At 40.3% G+C, this 21,898-nt stretch overlaps 2 protein-coding genes and 2 long non-coding RNA genes across 4 annotated transcripts; all 4 read right to left on the bottom strand.

The window, feature by feature from the left end:
- Positions 1–4,119: 4,119 nt before the first annotated feature.
- LOC143878606 (pathogenesis-related genes transcriptional activator PTI6-like) lies at positions 4,120–5,854 on the bottom strand. Its single transcript, XM_077380875.1, has one exon. It carries the CDS (start codon positions 5,223–5,225, stop codon positions 4,479–4,481), a length of 747 nt encoding a protein of 248 aa, XP_077236990.1. The 5' UTR covers positions 5,226–5,854; the 3' UTR covers positions 4,120–4,478.
- A 2,611-nt stretch (positions 5,855–8,465) lies between these two features.
- Positions 8,466–10,910, bottom strand: LOC143878605 (uncharacterized). Its single transcript, XR_013251039.1, has 3 exons — positions 10,845–10,910; positions 9,719–9,804; positions 8,466–8,589 (listed from the first exon to the last, which is right to left on the bottom strand). It is a non-coding gene; the product is annotated as an uncharacterized LOC143878605 (long non-coding RNA).
- A 6,536-nt stretch (positions 10,911–17,446) lies between these two features.
- LOC143878604 (uncharacterized) lies at positions 17,447–17,957 on the bottom strand. The gene is made up of 3 exons (XR_013251038.1): positions 17,810–17,957; positions 17,669–17,731; positions 17,447–17,553 (listed from the first exon to the last, which is right to left on the bottom strand). It is a non-coding gene; the product is annotated as an uncharacterized LOC143878604 (long non-coding RNA).
- Positions 17,958–17,964: 7 nt separating this feature from the next.
- Positions 17,965–19,987, bottom strand: LOC143878996 (zinc finger BED domain-containing protein RICESLEEPER 2-like). The gene is made up of 4 exons (XM_077381205.1): positions 19,952–19,987; positions 19,235–19,832; positions 18,055–19,153; positions 17,965–17,998 (listed from the first exon to the last, which is right to left on the bottom strand). The coding sequence occupies exons 1-4, from the start codon at positions 19,985–19,987 to the stop codon at positions 17,965–17,967; spliced, it is 1,767 nt and encodes a 588-aa protein (XP_077237320.1).
- Positions 19,988–21,898: the final 1,911 nt, after the last annotated feature.

The raw sequence follows: 21,898 nt of genomic DNA, 5'->3' as shown, positions 1-21,898 counted from the left end.
CTCTCCTTTCGAGGCCGGGGGGAGCTCCTTTCCTTCCGGGACGGACTGCTCTCCTTCCTCTGGGGTCTGTCATCCCTACGCTGCTTGGCGGGGTTCTTCTCCTCTGGTCTTCTCTTGCTGACGGAATCCAGGGCAGCGAGAGTCTCCTCGACGGAGATGTACTCTTCCGCCCCGGTCATCAGATCTGCCAAGGACTGCGGATTTCGCCGGGCGACTGCTCTTCGGAAGTCGGTGGACCGGGCTCCGGCCAGAAGAGCATTCGTTGCCGCGGAGGGATCCAGGTTAGGTACCTGAAGGGCCTCCCTGTTGAACCGGCCAACGAACGCTTTTAAGGCCTCACCGTCTTCCTGCCTCAGGGCCATCAGGGAAGCCGTCGTCTTTCGAGGCCTTCTGCTGCTCATGAAATGCCGGGCCAAGTCGTCCCCGAAGTCGTCGAAATTGTCAACGGACTTGGGCTTCAGCCGTGAGTACCAATCTCTCGCGGCTCCGGTTAATGTGGTGGGGAGTGCCCTGCAAAGGAACCCGTCCGACGCCCCGTGGAGAAGCATCGTGGTCCTGAAGGTCTGCAGATGATCCACGGGGTCGGTGGTCCCATCATACTGCGGGATCTGCGGCATCTTGAAGCCCAAGGGGACTGCCGCACCGAGTACCCGATCTGTGAAAGGGGGATTGCTACTAAAGATCCTTGAAGCAGGGCGGCCATGATCTCTAGCCAGCTCCTCGATTCTGTTATCGATCTTCTGGATTCTTAGCAACATCGGATCATCCCTCTGTTCGGCCAGACGGGCAGGTCTACTTCTTACGGCTGATGGGCTCCTTGCGGATCCGGACTGGCTAAGGGGACTCCTTCGCCGGTGCCGCGATCCTTCTCCGTGCATAGGGTCTCTCTTGCTGCCCCGCTTCTGCACGGAGGGAGATCGTGACCGGTGATGCTGTCGACGAGGCTCAGGGCGCACGCTCCTGTCCCGCGACTGGTGGTCTCTTCGAGTGGAGTGACGAGTTTGGTCGCGGGGTGGAGACGCGCGTTCTCTGCGGGAGCTTTCTTCCCTCTGAACAGGTCGAGAAACCTCGACGGGGTGTTGCTGGAGTGCGGGAGCCGCATTCCTGAACTGCGCGACTACCGCGGTCATTTCCTGAAAAAGAGCCCTCATCTCCCTCGGGGTCGGGGTGGGGTCTGAACGGTCCGAGTGGGGCGAAGTCCGCTCCACGGCCGCCCCGACCTCCACCTGCGAGGCCAGACGCTCACTTCGTCCTTCACGGGGGGCAGTAGCCCGAGTAGCCCGAGAAGTCGGAGGTGCTCGCTTGCCGGTCTGTCCTACCATTTTTATCTGGGTGAGATTTTCGAACAGCTTTTTGTTGCGTAGTCCCACGGATGGCGCCAAATCTGTTAGGCCTAAAATCGGTAACAGGTTATGGTAGGGCTGGGTGGTCCGGGCTAACGAGCCACGGCTGAATGGCTGGTTGAGTCCTGCGCTGCACACAGTACAGACAAGAAAGAAAAGGGTCAGAGGACCAACCCGGAGTGATACTCCGGACGGGCGCTTCGACACTCAAGTCAGTATGAGCAGGAGTGTAGAGCAATGTCAGAGCAAAAAGCTTAGAGTTTTGGTTCTCAGATTTTCAGGACCCTCACCTTAGAACAAGTGAAGGCTATTTATAGTGATTCTGAGCCACCTGTCTAGGACAGGTGGTAGTTGTGAGCCAGGTGGTGGCCTCTGTATGGACCAGGTTTCATACCTAAGGAGGGCAGGTGGAGGTCCCTGATTGGTCCAGGTGTCACACCTAGGGGAGACAGGTGTTGGCCTTCCAACGGTCCTTGTGAGGGCCACGTGCCAGAAGCTAATTGGATGCTGAGTTCGGACCCCTCAATGCTGAGTCCGGATTGCTGAGTCCGGATTCCCTCAGTGCTGAGTCCGGACCCTATCAACTCGTTCCCAGAGAATGGATTAGTTGAGGAGGTTCCGTTCCTTCGCTGTTGATGGCTCTTCGTTCCATCAGGACAAGATTCACTTGATTGATATGATACATGGACCAATCCGACATAGATCTAAGATATTTCATCGAATCGTGTGATGAAGAACTCCGAATCATTCTCTCGAAGCTCATCCTCTTTATGATAAATGATCCGCTTGCCCCGAAATGACCTGGCCCAATTGGGGGGATCCATTAGGTGGGCCCAGGGGCGATGGCACATGAAAGGGAAGGGGGAAAATTGCCCCCCTAATTTTTTGGAAGAAAAAAAAAAGAGGTAGGCTAGCATTTTGGGACTCTATTGGCCAATAGGGAAGGGGAACAATATGAAGCTATTCGGCACTCTATTGGCCATAATGTGCCTTGCTGGCTTTCCTTTCTAAAACTACAATTAATACATCGCAAAAAAATCCCCCATCTCCTCTTGACGCTAAAACTAACAGGCCGGCATCATTTTTGAAATAAATCCTTCTCTTAAATACCATCAATAGAATCCTAAATAGTCGGCATTTTCCTCACAATCCAAACCATTGATTTGTTGCGCCCTTGCCCGTCAAATCATCTCCATTGGATGATCCTAACTCTTCAATCTATAGATATTTCTAAATGTAATTTATCTACATATTAGAGGGTTAGGATCATCCTATGGAGATGATTTTTTCACCTGTGATTCCTAAATCAAAGTGTACTAATAGGACACACGCATAATCTAATATTTGCACTCCATTTAATTGAAAGAGAGTCATCTTTCAGAGAGGGAGATTATATGATGGCCGGTCATGTATGAGGGTGCAGCCTAGACCCACATTATTTGGGTGATCCAAACCGTTCATTTGTTGGGCCCTAATGTATATAAGATGTGCCCCAAAATATCTTCTCCATTGGATGATCCTAACCCTCCAATTTATGGAGGTTTAAAATTGACGGTACAATATAGAAATCTGCACATAGCAGAGGGTGAGGGTTCGGATGAACAGTATGGAGAGATTTTTTTGGGATACACCCTATCTACATCTACGTAAGGCCCAAAAATTAAAGGTTTGGATCAGCCAAACGATGCAGGGCGGCCACCATATATAATCTCGTTAGAGAGAAGGGTTTTTTTGTTGACTCAAATAAACCCCAACAAGTTGACAAGTGATAACATAGAAGTCTCAAGTAACTATATTTACTCCGTCAATGCCCGTCAAGAATAATGCTATAATGAGAAAGGCTCATTAAAGAATGGAGCATGGCCGACTATTTTGACCGATTTGTTTGCCGATGTATTAATCGTAGTCCGAAAAGGGCAAACCGGCAAAGCGTATTATGGCCAATAGAATCCCGAGTACAAAATAAGTTTTAAATTTTAATTTTACCATTTTTATATCCCTTACTTCTAAAAAATATCTTTTTCTCTTCCCAAGTGAGGGTTTTCCCCTTCCTCTTAAAAAATTATGCCCCTCTTTTAGGAATATAAAAGGGATATAACAATGAACATATGAGGGTTTTTTTTTTTGGAAACTATAACAGTGCTTTCTTTTGTTTGGAGAAAAAAATTACTATAATTTTTGCCCCCCTTGTGCAAAATTTCTGGCATCGCCCGTGGGTGGGCCTTTAGATACGTTAACAAATATACCTTCATAGGCTGCTGACAAGTCTCCGCTGTGTTTCATATTTTAAGTTGCGACCATCACCTTTAAATAATTTTTAGACCAACAAGAATTAGGGTTGCCAACTGATCCATTTCGGATTGGATCCACCTATGTCTAAGTCACAATCCACTCAAATCCCTTATCAGTCGGATCGGATTTGGAGGATTCAAAGTGTTCTTCAAATCCTCCTAGTAGGTCCTTCAAGGGCCGTCCATCGTAGTGTCCTAGTAGGTCTTATAGTCCCCATCGAAGTATCAGGAAAGCCCATAGTCCATTTGGCTGAGGATATTTCTGTCATTTCATAAGATACCGGTAGTGGACAAAGCAATCAGCTATAGTTGCTGAAAAATTAAAAAAAAAAGGCGGGAAGAGAGGTAATCTGATAAGAGTTCGTTGCCAGCGGGTCCACTTAAATCAGCCACTTCATCATGTGACCCAAGCGTGACATCAGCAATGAAACTGCCACGTGTCAATCATTCAAGCATTCAGTAAAGAAAAAAACCACACTTCAAACTGACCAAAAAAAAAAGACTACGCCTTTATTTTATTATATTATATGTATTTTTCCATTCTTATAAAAAGACAGAAAAAAAAATTAATTTCCCTTACTTTCCACGTCAAAGGCGTAGAAATCAAGGGAAGTTTTCTCACGTCCTTTCTTCCACTCACAACAATAAAAACATATATAATTTCAAAAACAAAAATATCTCGCAAGCTTACAAAATCGCCGGGCTAATAATAATATTAAATAAAACAAAAAAACAAAAATCTGATATTTTCCGAATTGACCATCTCGCCCCTGAAAAGATGTTGGCCCAAAACGTGGAGAGTAAGGGCATTTAAGTAAATCTATCCGACACAAAGCTCCATTCTCTATAATATAAAGTTTTCGATTGAAAAATCGTCCGAGTCAAAGTCCCCAAACTCTTCTTCTTTACTCCACCCGTATTTCTCAGTCCACTTAAGATCCGTCATACTTAACGGCAAATCAACAACGTCAAAACCGAAGGCATCAACATCTCCGTAACAGAAATAATCAAACGGCGTTAAATCACCGTAAGGAAGAACAGAAGTCGGAGACGAGACTTTGTGTAAATCGCCGTTAGTAGTCGTTACCGTCTTCTTAACGCCAGGAAAGTTCGTAACGGCGTTAAGGCCTTTAAGTCTAACGGCAGCGTCATCATAAACGGTAGCAGCTTCCTCTGCCGTGTCGTACGTTCCGAGCCAAAGCCGTTTCCGTTGGATCGGATCTCGGATCTCCGCGGCCCACCGGCCCCACGGCCGGCGCCGTACGCCGACGAATTTTTTCCGGCGAGGATCGTCGGAATCCGGCCCATGCAATTTCCGTCTCTTATTCTTCCCCGGCACAACTTTCTCTCGGCGCACGTTAGCGTACGGCGCTATGTTGATTTCGTGCACGTGGCGCTTCACACGTGCGACGAACTCGGACTCCTCGTCACTCGATGAGTCAGTGGCGTCCGCGTCAGTGAAGAAGATCCTTACTACCTTATGACGGACCATCGCCGGAGATTGGCCGGAATTCCGATCCCGATCGGTCGGAGTTTCGCCGGAGATCGATTTTTTTGCGGTGAGCACGTGCTCGGAGAACTTCACGGGCATGATTGTAGACCGTCGGATTCAAGTAATCGGACGGCCGGAAACAAATCTAGTTCCTAGCATCAAAACGCGCAGACTTTTAAAATGTAAGAGAAGAAATTTCCTCTTATAGGAGTTTTTACAGGTGTCTTGATCTTTACTGAAAAAGAATATGAAGAGAAAATCTAGATTTGAAAGGGGATTTTCTACTTTCTTTCTTTCTAATACTGAAAAACCAAACCTTTTTGGAAACTTCGGGCAAAAAAGAAAGAAAGAGCTCAATAGAGAGGATAAAGAGAGCCACTCTTTTAGGATGGAGAATCAGATGGCTAGGGTTTCAAAATGAAAGATTATGTATCAAAAGAAGAAACTTTTCTTTTCCTGATGAGAATCTGTGTCTTCTGAAGCTTCTTAGAAGCTGCAGAAGTAGTAGATTTGATACTCCGACGAGCTTTAAACATCGAGCAAGAGGGAAAGAGAGAGAGGTGCGAATATCGATTTGCAAAAGTGCTTTTTTAGTTTTTTTTTCCTCTTCTCTTTTTTGCAGAGAAGAGATCGTGTGAGTATCAGATCTAGGGTTTTGGAAGAGGAAGAGAAAGGTATGAGATTTTAAAGAAGTTTCTAACAGAGACCTGAGGAGAAAAGTTTTGTGGGAATTTATAGTGCTTAAACGCGCCGCCGGGAAATGATATATTACGCTCCTTTTCTTCCCGGTACCACCTCAGTGTAAAAACTAAAAAGACTAAAAGAGAAGTCATAACTCACAAATACACTAGAAGGGGCTGGATGGGGGAGATAAAGGGTTGAATATAAAACTTCCCTACAGCTGGAGTATTGACCTCGTGATTGAAAGATACTGGCTAGCTGGAAATTTTGAAAAAGCCCCCTGGATTAAACCCATAAGTAGGGGTAGTTTTGTCTTCCTCAATTCCTCGTGAAATGACTTTCACTTAACTTTCACTAATTTAATCGGCTTTTGGGAAATGTAATGAAGAGAAATAATAAAATAAATGGCTCCCTTCCAAATACCAGCTACAAAAGCCCCACCTTCTTCCTCTACTTTTCCTAATTAATCAATTACTTTTTTTTTTCGACTGTGTAATCAAGAGTTGTCAATCTCTCCTCATCCACAAGTACCATTCCTTGCCACCATCTCTCATCATTCCTAGCTGCCTGTACTTGTACCAAATGCTACATTTGCTATCATGACTAATTTTCTTGATGATTTTAAGTTTAAAAGGCATTGCTTCTCATGGCAAACATTGTGGGAGGCGAGCGAGAGGCTACCGGTGTGTTCAGCTGCCTCAAAGGGAGAGATAGCCAGATAGGAAGGGAGAAAATAGAAAGAAGAGAGGCAAAGAGAGAAGAAAGAAGGAGAACCGATTCTACGTTTGGTGTCTTCTTAGGTTCATCGTGGGATATTCTCTTAGGTTTTGTTTAGGGTTACTCTCTTTTACGGTCTGGGTTGAGAGGATAAAGAAAGGGTAGTTTGTTGTGGGTTTAGGTTTAATCCATTGTAATCCTTCTGTATTGTTTTCTCATAGTGGAAGATCGTGTTTCTCGCCCGTGGAAGTAGGCTTGGTTGAACTCCGTAAATTCTTGGTGTTTATCTTGTGGCTTGTTTTATTGTTTTACTTTTCCGTTTAATTTGTGCACGATCGGATCGGATTTGTCCTTCGGATTTTCTCAACAAGTGGTATCCAAGCTCAGGGGAGTGATCGTTGAGGTTGGGTGGAGTGATCTTGGTTGTTGTGATTGGATTACAGATAGAATGATCTTTGGGAGTAGAAAGATTGTCCAAGAAAGATTCTCATTCACGGTGAAGCGCTAAGTTAGCACTTAGCAGTGAAGTGCAAGAAAATGTCGACAACATCCTTTATCTAATCTGAAACTCATCACATATTTGCTCCTTTCTAGCATCACCCAGTTAGGCATTAATACGTTTTTTTTATTTTAGGATTATGAGGTGAAAAATTAATAACATGTTTTCAAATTTCCTGGATTGAGCTTCAATGAAACAAGAAATGCAAATTTTAAAAACACAAAACGAGTTTCCCATATGTTCCCTGCCCATTTCCAGGATGTTTACTGTACGTATCCAGTACGTTTCTGAGACATTTTCGGTGTGTTTCCAAAGCATTTCCCTCATTTTTTAAAATCGATTTGTTTCCATTTCAGAAACACGTTCCAACGGAAATGTGTTTCCCACCTTTCATATTGTTTTCGGTAACCATGGAAAGATCACCCAAGAGTCATTTCTTTGGCCACCATGAGTGTCAATGAGCGTGATTACAAAGAGAGAAGAAACACTTTCTTTGTAGAAGAGGCAGGCCTCACTAAAAAAATACTGAACTAAATAAAAATTAAAAAGAAAAAGAACACCATACATAAAGGATTACACCTCACTTAAGAGTTTCTTAGTGTCCAATAACTTAAGCCGTTGGGCACGTTAAGCTTTCCTTTATAGAATTGTCAAACATAACACAGTAACCCCAAAAAAGAACATTTCATTTAATATGCCTGGTACATAATACTCTATTATTATGTCACAAAGGTTCCTCAACCAACCATAAATGTGTTGGACTGTCGTGCCATGTTGAATATGCAAGTATCCCCAAGCATGGACGTGCTAATAAACAAAAAGTAGAAGTGCCCAGTATTGTTTGGCTGGCTTAGCATGGTGTCAAAGTTTACAGCACATGTTATTCACTTTCCAAGATCCATCACAGAAACAATCTCGATGACTACAATGCAAAGATCACTTCCATTCTCATTTAAGTATTAAAAGTGAAACTTCCCTGTTCGTTTGGCTACACTAGTGTTCTGATCAAGAGTCTCAACCTCAGTTTACTGTTACATCCAATGAAACTCTCTCCTGTCATGCTATGAGTAAATTGGCAACTCACCCATTTGCCATGTCTATTGTTGTTCCCCAATACAAAAGGATTTGATCAAGGGATAGAAATACAATATGAACTTCATAAGAAAGAAGAGTGGCATAATGGGAGCAATTAATTAGGTTCTGAAGTGGATACTCAAGATGCCTAAGTTCTGGATTTTATACACACAAACTAATAAATAAAAATCCTTTAATAGGGAATTGAAAAAAGTTACACAACAGGATATGTTAAATGCCGATTAACTGGGTTATGAAATGCCTAAACATAAAGAAAACATTATTTAATAAGAACCCAGAAAGCATAAGATGTCTGTACAGGAAGTATACCTTCCGATACTTAATCAATTTATTTTCTGATTCAGCTTTTGCACGAGATTGCCGGCGCCGTAAGATACCATGATATTGTTTTGCATTGACATACACAGGCTCTTCCACTGCATCTGATGGCAATGGAACCCCAGCTTGAATCCCCACCAGGTGAGGATGGATCTGAACCAGACATGATCAATAAAATACCAGATTTATACAAATTATAAATTCAGTTATGATCAATAATCAGAATAACGGAGAGAAATCATATAAAAATACGGCATCGGAGAAGTGTGATCTGTGATGTACCACAGCTTGTGCACCATAGGTAGCAACGATATTCCCATAGTAGGAATCCGGATATGTGTATCCAGTTGGAGCCTGCAAATACCAAATTCAACATCGACAAGTCTGATGGAAATGATAGTTTCAACCTATGGCAGATGAGAGTGAAGGATATCCTAGTTCAACAAGGATTGGCTAGGCATTGAAGGAAAATGATGGCAAGACGAAGAAGATGACGGATACCGAGTGGGAAGATATAGAGTCAAAGGTGGTTAGCACGAATCGACTATGTCTAGCAGATAACATTATGGAAGAAGATGAATGGCCTAAATTATGGGAGAAGTTGAAAAGGCTTTACTTGTCAAAAAGCTTGGCCAACCAATTGTATTTGAAGCAGCAGTTGTACGGCTTAAAGTAGCAAGGAGGGAATCTTTTAGAACACATCGAGCTTGTGGATTAGCTCCAAAAGGTTGGCGAAAAGTTGAAGGAAGTAGGCAAGACCCTTTGCTTCTTACTTCACTTCTTAATTCGTATGTCAACCTGGGGCAACTTTATTGTACGAAAATGATACTATAAAGTTAGAGGAAGTCACGACGTCGCTCTTATCGAATGAGATGTGGAAGAGACATGTTTTTAGTGGAAGGGAAGAGTGTGGGCTGGTTGTTCATGGTGGGATCAAAGAGAAAGGTCATCTGACATGGGATCTGGAAAAGGCAGGTCAAGATATAAAATCAGCGGAAAGAGCATGCAATGTTACCGTTGCAAGGAATATGGCCACATCAAGTGAGATTGTCCGAAGTGGGCTAACCAAGCGGACAATGGTGCTCTGAATACTATGGTGGGGGGTAATGGATGAATGGAGTGAAGAGGTTGGAGATGTTCTCACAATCTCCACAGGTAATCACACTTCTTCTCATGATGAGTGGATTTTAGATTTAGGGTTCCCCATTCATGTATGCTCCAGGAAGAAATATTTTGATACGTTCTAGGAGACAAGGGAATGTAAACTTGTGGAAGACTTCACCTTCGAAGGTACTGCGAATGATCATGCTCTTGAGAATACTGTGAGAAGTAAAAACTGCGGCTAGAATCGAGAACCCCCTTCATCATCTAGAAAAGTATCACACACAATTATCAATCCAAACAGATTCAACTTGTCTCAAGGACTATAACTGCAGCATCCTTACTCGGACAATATTATGTCCTGATGCAACTGTGACTATATATTAGTCTATCGGGCATATAACATGCAAATTGTAGATCCGTACTCGGAAACTTATAATACTATTTATCAATCTCTATGTGTATACTAACACATCAATAATCATTGCGGATAAATAAAACACATTCCCAACTTGCATAAGAATTCATCTAAAAGATGAAACAATCAATGGTAGAACAAATCTACTCATCTGTGGTATTTGTTTGAATTGTTTTCCACGAATAGTCCCTTAAATTTACTGCCAAGTATCACCTACAATCCATATTATCTATAGGCCAATACATTGGAATAACAACCAAGTCCTTCGGGGCGAATTTGGACCTCACAATCTATTCAGGATAACATTTCCAAAATTCGACCCCAAACAGTGCGTTCGGGTGTTCGAACTGAGCGTCCAAAGACCCATTCGGATGTCCAAACCACTCCTTCGGACGTCTGTTAAAGAAAACTTATCATGTATTTCTCTGGTAAGCGTCTTCGGGCGCCCAATCCTTGCCCTTCGGGGGGTGCAAAAGCTACTTCAGACGTCCGTTTCGGGTGTCCGAGTATCGCGATTTGTGTTTTCCAAAACGTTCGAGAACACTATTTTTCGCTTAATCTACTACCCGAAATCAAACCTTTTTTCCCCTTTTGAGTGTATTAAATAACTTAATAAATTTTCTTTTAATTTCCTTACTTTATTAGGGAATCAAACGTAGAAAGAAGGCGAAGATCTTCGGGAACCAATTCCCACAACTCTAATCCATGGTTCTTCATTCAAGAATTGTTTCATAGTGAAGAACACAAGATCTTCACTTTATGATCTGTGTTTGTTGTTTCCGATCCAACAAACCCTAGATACAATTATCTAATATCATTCTCAAGGGAGATTTGAATCTCATAGAGAATAGAATTTGTTACAAAATAACTTTCAATCTGAACTACATACCTCTTGATGGTCGATTTCTCCAAGAACACCACACGTTTTTCCTCCTCCTTCTTCACACGTTTTCTTTTTCTAGGGTTTATTGTGTGTTCTATGGCTCTTAATTAGTATTTATAGACTCTCATCAAAAGTCCCAATATAGTAGGTTTAGAGAGCCCTATCAGAGTTAAACAAGGAAATCAATTTATTTCCTAATTAATTTTTGACGGAAACTTCTTTTTAATTAATTTTAATTATAAGACGAAAATACCCCACCAAAAACGTTCATGCGTTTTGGGGTATTTCAAAGGTCCCTCTGAATAAAAATGAACATCTTTGGTTTTATTCTTTTTGGGACTATTTAGATGTAGACAATTTTTTTTAGAATTCGAAAATAAAATTTTTAGCTTTTGGTTACAATATTTTCATGGATTATTTTTCAAAAGCTAAATTTTTTTCTTATTTTCACAGAAATTGGGAACATGTTAGACTCTGGAAAAAATTTCCTTTATTATGTGAGAATATCTGGAAAGAAATTTTCTTTTTTTTCCGGAATTTTCTTCTTTTCAAATATTTGATTACATTCTGATGATACAGGGAAAAGAAAATCATGGAAAATAATATTTTCTATGGAATACGAGTTTACCAAAAACTAGAAAATTTCTAAATTCATTTTCCATGGGAATAGAATTAGCTAAACGTCACAAGACCAACCTCCGAAGAAGGCAGTTTTTTTTTTTACGACAAATTGATTTTCCAAGACCCAAATAGCCCATTGAATTGAAGTGCAATCATGCCATGGTGGTGACTGGTGGAGTGGGTGTGAAACCAAAAAAGAGGCAAATTTAAAAATGAAGGGTATTTTGGACATTTTACTTATAAATCGACATGTGAAGAGGTGGTCGTATCAGCGGCGGCTAAAGTCGGTGTAAATCCTTTTTGATCGAGGTTAATAAATGAAAGATATAGGGGTATTATTGTAAGAAAATCTCAATTGTATCGGTCCGGCCACGCGAATGATAGAGGCAATTCCGGCATTAGAATACCTTAAAACCTACGTTTCAGATTTCATATAGACTTTTCAGTATCAATAGACGGTTCAGATTTCAGGTAGCGATGTTGGATCAAATGTCAAGAGACCGGCCAAAGTGCTGTCTCTGGAATATGGATACACCTTTCCTTTTACAATAACTTTTTTTTTGTTGATGTAGGGTGTCCCACCCCACTTTGTAGAGTGGGACTAATTTCCTCCGGATGTACGCAATCACCCGTAAACCACGTGCATCGGATAAGCCCATGGGGATTCGAACTTTCGGCTCTGGGGTGCATACCCAAAACTTTAAGCCAAAGAGCCGCACCTGTACAGGTTTTCCAATAACTTTGTTGACGTAACGACGAAAATAGGGTTTATATGGGATTAAATTTGAATTCAAATAAATAAGAGTAGTTTGAGAGAAACAATTATTGGGTAGAAGTTCAAGAGCAGTGGGTCCCTCCTTTTGGTTGATCCAAACCGTCCATTTGATAGGGATTAGTTCTTTCTCTTGGTTAAAACATAAGTGGCGTTTGATTTCATTGATCGAATGGTCAAGATTGGCCGATGATTGTAATTTTTAACAAGAAGAGAACCCCACTTCTTTAACTAATCTTGATCATCATATATGTGCAACATGTACGGTGGAGATTGGTGAGAGCTACAATTTCGAGATGCTGTGAATTATTCTCTTCTCCAATTTTATTAAAATCGCTTTCCTAAGTTGAGGTTGACCGACCGACTACTATGACCTCATGGCTAATAATAAATATAAAAGTGAAATTATATATTTGCTCCCTTTTCTTCTCCGGGCCACACCCCTTTAGTGTAAAAACTTAAAACCAAAAACACTACTCCTAAATTCCCTCCAAGCATGTCCATACATCTTTTGTAAGACTAAAGAAAAACACAGGGCTAAAAAAGGTATTTCCCTTTGTTTTTTTGCCGTGTGGCACGGTTGCGGATTTGGAGGAGCCTTGGTCAAACTCAACTTGGGGCCCACCTCACGTGTTCCTTCATCCATGGGTCCCTTGTAAATTTTTTAGGCTGAAAAATGAATGTGGTTTTTGAGTCCGTACATCTTAATGCTGGCCCCCCAAATGAACGGTCCAGATTTTAACATCATCTGTGTGGGCCCGTTTAATGTATTTCATGCCTGCAATGAGACATGCAGTCGATCATGCTTTGAACGATCTGAACCATCCATTTGAAACGTCTTGTTTTGGATCTCTTATAACCCAAAAATCAAAGCAATCCTAATTCTTAAAAGAGATTTGCTTTGGACCATCAAACAAGCATTTCTCGGACCGGCTGTTGCATGAGAGAGCAGCCACATAGGATGAATTAAATGAATAAGACAAAAAGTGAGCATATGTGGCTGCTCTTTAATGCAACAGCTGGTATGAGAAATGCCTTCTACGATGGTACCTAGCAAATCCTGGCATTTGGCATAATTTTCCGGCTATAGGAGATCCATGGCAAGATCTATAAATGAAATGGAAGGTCCGCTGTGCGAAAGTTGTACATAGGATTTTAGCACTGTAATTTTGAAAATTCACCACTTTGATTAATGTAGTAACACTGATTTTACGTACTTTCCTCATTCTAAAGGTACTGCTAAACTTTTGTTGTCCCATGTCATTTCCATTTTAATAATGTGAGGATATTTTTGTTCAATTTTATATAATATAATAATCACACAATCTGGTGATTTTCAAGCAGATTAAAATAATCACCTCATATTTTTATTAAAAAAAGGAAAATTTGTTAGAAAAATGCAAAGTTTTAATTAAATTGTCAAGTAAGGGTACGTTCTCTTTTTTTGTGAAATAAAGGCTGTCAGTAGGGGTGTAAATGGATATTCGGAAATTCGATTACCGTCCGCATCCGAATCCGTTTAAAGCGAATATTATCCGAATCCGTTTCAAGCGGATATTATCCAAATCCGTTTATGAGATATCCGGCTCTTAGCGGATGCGAATCTGGTAAATGGTATATCCGATCCGTTTAACATCCGAATCCGAGAAGTAAATCCTTTTTATTTATTATTAATAATATCATTAATATTTATTTTTAGTAATGACACACTATCTTTTGTTTCTATAAGAAAAGTGAATATTCTTTTTAGAAAAAATAAAATAAAAACAAAAATAGCCCAAACCCATTACATCAAAATAACCCAAACCCATTCCATCATATACAAAAAAAAGGAAAAACCCAAAGACCACTACCAACACTATCATCCATCCCCATCCCCATCGCCTCCCTCTCTCTCTCTGCCTTTGTTTTAAAAGGAAGAAGATGATCTCATATATTTTAGCGTTTGAGAGTTAATTTTGTGAAGAGAATGTAGAGGTCTAGTTTTAGGGTTTGGAAAATTCATTCGAGTAAGTAGGAGAAAAAAGATAAAGTGCTGCAATAAAATGTTCGAATTTACCGGATAAACGGATATGGATAATATCCGAATTCGAACAATATCCGACGGATACGAATTCGGTAATAGATATTAAATATCCGTCGAATCCGAATCCGAATCCGAATTCGGATAGTGTACACTGTAATCGAATTCGGATATAGCCATATCCGCTCCGAATTCGATCCGTTTACACCCCTAGCTGTCAGGTGCTTCTAGAAATCCCAAAGGACAAAAATACCCTCCCTCCTCTTTTTCCCTTCACCTTTTTAGCTCACTTCCCTATGCATTTTCACCTACCCTATCACCTTATCCTTCCGACTCGGACTTCCGACCAATGTCCAGTAAAATGGCCATTGTACTGGACTTCATTCGGAAGTCCGAAATTTTTTTCGGCCTTCCGACTCAAACTTCCGAACAAGGATTCAGACTTCCGAATGGAGTCCAGTACAATGCCCAGTGTGCTGGACTCTATTTGAAAATTTGAATTTTTGTTCGGACTTCCGAGTAGGGCTACATACACATTGTTGTCCACAGATGGAAGGGTTACGATGATCCGATGGAGCTGATGTTTTGAGCACACCCTATATATGTGAGGGCCCATCAAATGAACACTTTGGATGATCCGAACAATGTGGGCCCACTGAGTTTTCGGTAGTGGTTAGATTCAGAGGGGTGTATGGGGTCTTCATTAGCATTGATTGTGTTTCAAAGAGGGGGCCTACCTTATACAAATTCAAGCTACAATAATTTAACTCTTCGAACCCCAATGATATTAGAATGTCCCGAACACAACTTCCACTCTTGGAACCAATTTAATACTATTAGAGAGAGAGAGAGAGAGAGATAAAGATAAAGAGATAGAGAGAGAGAGGTAAACATAAAATCAATGTACAGTTCCAACCAAATAGTGGCTACAATAGCGTTTAATTTCTACCAATTCCGTGTGAGTAAGTATCATGTGCGGTAACAAGTGTCCCAAAATCAATGTCACTTTGTAGAAAAAACCGACAACTCCATTCCCAAGCAAAGAAAGAAGGTGCGAAGGACACACCGGACCTACAAGAGAAACTTGCAACAATAAATAAAATAATGGGTTTTATACCCCGGAACCAGTACGGAACCACATTTTATACCTTGGAACCACTACGGATCCACATTCTATACCTTGGAACCACTCGAGAACCACATTTTATACCCCGGAACCACTATGGAAGCACCATTTATACCTCGGAACCACTAGGAAACCCCATTTACACCCCGGAACCACCAGAGAATCACATTTTATACCTCAGAACTAGGGCTGCAACTCGGGTCGGGCGGGTCGGGTTTTGAAGAACCCAACCCAACCCAAGAAATATCTCGGGTCGGGTCGGGTCAGGTTTTTTTCCGAAAAACCCACGAGACCCAAACCCGGCCCTACCCATGATAAATCTCGGGTCGGGTCGGGTCTGGTCGGGTTTTTTCACGTTGACGCAATTTTTTAAGGAAAACTCTTGTTTGGCAAGAACCTACAAAGCGATGTTGTAAACACAGTTCTTAGATGGAGCCTGTCCAAGGAACTACCTCAACAAGTTGGAACTTTTGCACTTATAGTTCAAACTAGTTATTGCATGTACACATCTGCACATATGCTTAGGTGTGTGTGCAGACCACTAGACCAGTGTGTATAAGTGTGCTAAGTGAAACAGAAAATCCATGCATAAATGTATTCCTATCTTTTGCACAGGTACAGACCTAAATGATGCAGCTTCATTAAAGGTTTAATCGGCCAAAAAAAGGGTAGGCATTGAGCTCGCTCGATCATTATCCTATTTGTATGAATAGCAATCCTACTCTTAGGCCCTATAAAAGTTAAATGCTGATATATGTTATTATGGCTTCACTGTTGATAAGCCATGTGTCCTATCCTATAGGTTTGATACATGGGCTCTGTTTCTTTCGACGTAAAATGGGCGTAAAACAAAATTTTACGCCCAAAAAACTAGTGTAAAGTTGGACATATTAGAATCCTTTTATCTGCAGACTATTTAAAACCAAGACAGAGCAGGGGTCATGAAACTGATGTAATAAGTCCATATCAGTAGTCAATTGAAATATGCTGGTCTCATTTACAAGGATAATGCAAGACACTAGCTGCAAATAAGGCATGAACTTCTCTTGAAGAAAATATTAGATTTTACACAATTAAAATTTCATGAGCTTTCATAAAAAAAAGTCATTTCACTGATATTCCTAATATCATGAAAGCAATGCATGCCAGCGAAATGGAATAAAAATCATGGAATGTACCTGAACGCATAGGGCAATGATGTCAGCAAAACGTGATAGAGATTTTGCAGGGTACATGCCATTTAGTGCAGGATCAACCATTTTTGCTAAAGCATCAATATCATGAAGCTGTGGAGTGGCCCATCTGACAAGGGATTGTTCAGATCTTATCCTCGAACTAAACAGTGAACGTCCAAAAATTAGAAAGAGACACAAGAAAATGAAGAGAGAGAGCGAGAGAGAGAGAGAGAGAGATAGAGAGAGAGAGAGAGAGAGAGAGATAGAGATAGAGATTGGGAAACACATAATAGTAATTCACTAGAGAGAACAAAATCATGAGAATATGGAGGATTTACCTGTCCAGGGGTTTGCGAACTGTCAAGAACTCTAGCATCACTACTCCAAAGCTGTACACATCACTCTTGACAGTGTAAAGTCCAGACATGGCAAATTCAGGAGCACTGTAACCAAATACCATGTGAAACAACCAATTACTCCAAAAGCTTAAGCTATTGGAGATGGTGTTATTTAATCTTTTATACTTTAACAAAGCACATATCAAGTATAGTCCTTTTAAACAATTGAACTAAAAGAAATAATCTTATCACGCACAAATTCTGGTATCAAACCGTAGGCAATAAGATCACCACTTTTGGCCTGTAAAGCAATAATTTCTCAAATGGAATGAATATAAAGTAGCTTTCCAGTCATGAAGGTGATTTCTGATATAAGGTCAATGATGATATTGAATGCCATATTAAGAAACTTATCAAAACATAATTATCATATTAAGCACAAAGTTGCTCAAAACCACTATAATGTATTGTTCCAGCCCACTACAAACCAAGTTGTCCCCAGAAACTAAAGAAATGTAAAACATTGGAAAAACGAAGTTACTCAAAATTATCTGCAAAAAGACAACATATGCCTAATAGACTTAAAAGCTAATGTAGTTGATTCCATTGTTAATGCTTCCATAGAGGGCTTTCTGCACCAAAAAGAATTCCAATAGGTTTCTGCATAAAAAAAACACACGAAGTATGAGTGAATTTTTGCATTACAAAAGTTGAGTATTATCCAAAGGAATTTATAGACAGCCATTATCTAAAAGAATTTATGTATGAAGTTTACCTCATCTATGGCATAGCTCAAGATTGTTATCATATTATGGAATTTGTCGAGAATCAATGAGACCTTCAAAAAGAAAAGAAAATACATTAGAATTTTTAAAACATATTTATAATTATCTAAGCAAATGTGTAGTTACATTACCTGATTCAATGATTTCAATATCATTATCATGTTGATAAACTTCGATTTCTTCATCATTATCACCATCACATCTAACAGCTCGTAGCCAATCTTGAGTGCAAACCAATGCTTGCACAACCCCAGGACTCATTGAACTTCTGTATTTGTCAAGAACTCTACCACCGGTACTGAAAGCCGACTCTGAAGCAGCTGTAGATACCGGAATCGACAAGATATCACGAGTCATTTGAGAAAGTATAGGATACTTTGAGCTGTTAATTTTCCACCAGCTCAAAATGTCGAATTTAGGATCATCTATATGATTCTCTTCTTTCAAATATCGTTCCAAATCTGATGCCGGCCCAACATCATTCTTTTCAGCACTCATCTTGAAAAATTGTTTTTGTAAACTAGAAATCCTCCTCTCACCAAGAGGAGAAGTTCTACTGTCAACCTCTGAAAATCTTTCCACCGACTGTAAAACTCGCCTTCGCCTTGAACTATGGGCAGATACATACTCATCATAAATCTTAAAGGCCTCATACTTAACAAGTGAAACTTGTGATTCAGCTTCATCCGTAGCATAGATAAGATGGTACATAAAACTCAAATATTTAAGCTTATACCTAAGATCAAGGACAACTGCAATAGCAAGCATCACATTGCACTCCCTCCAATATTTATCAAACTTACTTTGCATCTTAGCAGCCATTTGGTTAATAGATACATCTTCGTGTATAGCCATTCCAAGCAAGTGTTCTTGAATCGCAAAAACCTCATGAAAATACAAATTTGCAGTTGTATATTTATGCCCAGAGAAAAGCTTTGTAGCATCATAAAAGACTTTTAATAATCGGCAAATAACTTTAGCATTCTTCCAATCAACAACACTAGGGGTTTCTCTTGCAAAGATGGCATCTCGTGTCTGTAAGCGAGTGAAGGCACTCTCAAACTGTAATGCAGACTCTAGCATAAGAAAGGGGGAGTTCCATCTTGTAGCCACATCTATACATAAGCCTCTCTTACTTGAAAGCCTCTCTTGCAAAATGCATTCTTCAAACAACTGTTTTCTTGCTTGTGAACCCCGAACATATTTAACACTTTCTCGAATAACATCAACTGATTCTTTAATCTCATTTAGCCCATCTTGCACTATGAGATTGATGACATGTGCAGCACAACGAACGTGAAAAAATCGGCCTTCTTGTAGTAACATGCCTTTCCTTGAAAGAACCGGAACAAGCGTCCTAACAGCAACGGTGTTATTTGAGGCATTATCTAGGGTAATGGTACTTAACTCGCTTATATTCCAATCAATCAAGCACAATTCAATTACATTCGCAATAACATCTCCCCCATGTGGAGCTGGAACCATACAAAAATTCAGAATCTTCTTATGTAACTTCCAATTATCATCAATGAAATGTGCTGTAAGACATAATTAACCTAAAGTCTGATTAGATGCCCACATGTCGGCAGTTAAAGAAACCCGATGACATACACCAATCAATCTTTTCAGTTTAAGTTTCTCCTCTCCATATATATTCAACAACTCTTTCCTTATAGTTGTGCGTGATATAACTTTGAGTCGAGGTTGGATAACCATAATAAAATCTCTAAAGACATCCTTGTCAACTATGTTAAATGGAAGTTCGAGCTTAATTATAAAAATAGCCAACTCTCTTCGAGCTCGATCTTGGTCAAACACCCAAGGCATAACACCCGCCCATTCCTCCACATCATCGCCATCTCTAACGGATTTAAAAGACAATAACTTCTGGCTCTTATCTCGTGAGGTATAAGGGATGCATGTCTTATCCAAATGTCGTTTAAGACTACTAGTGCCACTGCTACTTGGGCATGCAAATAATTTCTTGCAATAATTATACTTAGCCCTCTCATCTATCCCATCAGGTCCTTTCTCTTTGGTAAAATGATTCCATACAACAGATTTAGTTAGATATGCTCTTTTTTTAGATGTTTGTGCCGAGGAGTCCCCAGGAGTGCTAACAGTATTAGTAGCATTTTCAGAAGAATCCAAGACCTAAACAAATATCCACAAATTACCATTTCTTAAGTTTGGTGGAAATAAAATAAAAAGTAAATCTTACAAGAATGAAATAAATGCATCGTTATAATAAATAAATAAGAAGCAATTCTCACCGGAATATCGTAGTTCTCATTAATATCATCATCCATCATCATTCAATAAGGGGACTCACTTCGAAAGAGGTGTAATCACTAATCCAATGAGATTTTTTGAGGCTTTTGAACAAACCTGCAGGGGAGAATTAGAAAAAAAGCAATGAGAAATGAGGAGATTGAGAACAACAAACACTACAGAGATTGCATGTAAAACCAACAAACACTACCATTCTAACCAAAATACAAACACTTAGCTTGTCTCCACTTGGCATTTTGGTGATAGAAATTACCTAGTACACTAGGCCATGTTTGGAAGTCATGAAATATTTTTCTCCATGGAATTTTAGTTTATCCGGTGGTGGGAGATGGGCAAAGAGGGTGTGAAAGGGAGAGAATTGAGGGGGCATGAGTAAAGAAAGGGTGAGAAGTGGCTGAAGAACAGAGAAAAAAAAAACTCTAGTCAAAATAAGTCCCCCCCCCCCATTTTTCAACCACTTCGGACCATCTCATAGCTCCTGCCCTCTCAACTCTCTCCCTACCCCTCTCATCACTTGGTAAACTAATATTCAATGAAAAATAATTTCACAGTTGCAAACATGGCCCAAGAGGAAACAAATAATTAAGCACCAATATAATAGTTTATACAATTAACATGGGTGAACAGAGGAAATATGTTTGATGAATTCAGCCAAACATAGTTTGAATTAATTCTACATCAAAAGGAGTTGTGAAAAATTCAGATCAGGCAACTTCGTGTCAGACAGAGCACAGTAGGAAGTTTCATCGCGCATGACCATAATCAAATAGCTCTTAACATTGAACCCAAATGGATGCTTCTAGCTCATAGTTAATTAGTTATAGAGGGTTTTCTTTCGCATACAAATCTCTAGAGATAACTATTACAATTTGAAATAGAAAACATTTGCATAAAAAAATCAAAGACAGTCAAAATAGTTAGCAACGGATCGAATGACTGAATGAGCACACATACCTTTTATTGCTTCAGAGATCAAAGACCACAGTCAATCGACCTTCGTTTTGGGGGTTTTCTAATTTTTTAGGGTTTTAAGAAAATCAGAGGGAGATTAGATGAAATGGATCTAAAAAATTGGAGTTTTTAGAGAGAGTGAGAGAATTAGGGGTTTTAAGAAGCTCATTTTTTTCCTCTCACATCTCAATCCACAAACCAGAAAATAGAGATATTCAAATACTATTCATCAAAGAGATAAGGAAGGGGAAACCATAACACAGATTTCTTGTATTGAAACTATTTATGTGGGAATAGAACCCTAAAAAAATGGAGTGAGAGGAAGATAGATTTACCTCTTCTGTGAGTGACAGGAGGGGAGAGACGCGTGCGTGCGTGCGTGAGATTTGAGTCTTGAGAATAGATCAAAGAAGAAGGGAAGAGAGAGATTGAGATTTGAGTCTTGAGAATAGATCAAAGAAGAGAGGAATATTTATGAAACCCTAGGCGTGAGATTCATCCGGGTTTTTGAACGAACAGAAGAGGGGAGAGACGCGTGCGTGAGATTCATCCGGGTTTTTGGATATGAGTTTTAACTTTTAAGTTTTCTCATATATAGTTATATATTGTATTCCATATGAGTTTTAAGTTTTAACATTTAAGGGAAAAAAAAAACTAAAGTAACTCGGGTCGGGCCGGGATGGGCCCCTTCAAAACCGGCTCGACCCGAGATTCATTCGGGTTTTTGGACCTTAAACCCGACCCGGCCCGAAACCCGAGAAATCTAAACCCGACCCAAGCTATTTTCGGGTCGGGTCGATGCGGGTCGGGTAAAACCCGGCTCGAGTTGCAGCCCTACTCAGAACCACTATGGAACCACATTTTATTCCCCGGAACCACTGGGGAACCACATTTTATACCCCGGAACCACTACGCAACCACATTTTATACCCTAGAACCACTACGGAACCACATTTTATACCCCAGAACCACTACGA

This window comes from Tasmannia lanceolata, unplaced genomic scaffold, assembly GCF_043159265.1.
Source record: "Tasmannia lanceolata isolate RefF3 unplaced genomic scaffold, GAP_Taslan_0.1 ptg000006l, whole genome shotgun sequence".
NCBI classification, from domain to species: Eukaryota; Viridiplantae; Streptophyta; class Magnoliopsida; order Canellales; family Winteraceae; genus Tasmannia; species Tasmannia lanceolata.
This window is presented reverse-complemented; position numbering and strand designations above follow the sequence as displayed.

Coding starts and splice junctions, on each gene's coding strand:
- LOC143878606 (XM_077380875.1), bottom strand. CDS start 5,225: ATGCCCGTGAAGTTCTCCGAGCACGTGCTCACCGCAAAAAAATCGATC.
- LOC143878996 (XM_077381205.1), bottom strand. CDS start 19,987: ATGGATGATGATATTAATGAGAACTACGATATTCCG. Junction 19,833..19,951: donor ATGAGAACTACGATATTCCG/GTGAGAATTGCT, acceptor ATATTTGTTTAG/GTCTTGGATTCTTCTGAAAA. Junction 17,999..18,054: donor TGGAAAATTAACAGCTCAAA/GTATCCTATACT, acceptor CGGTATCTACAG/CTGCTTCAGAGTCGGCTTTC.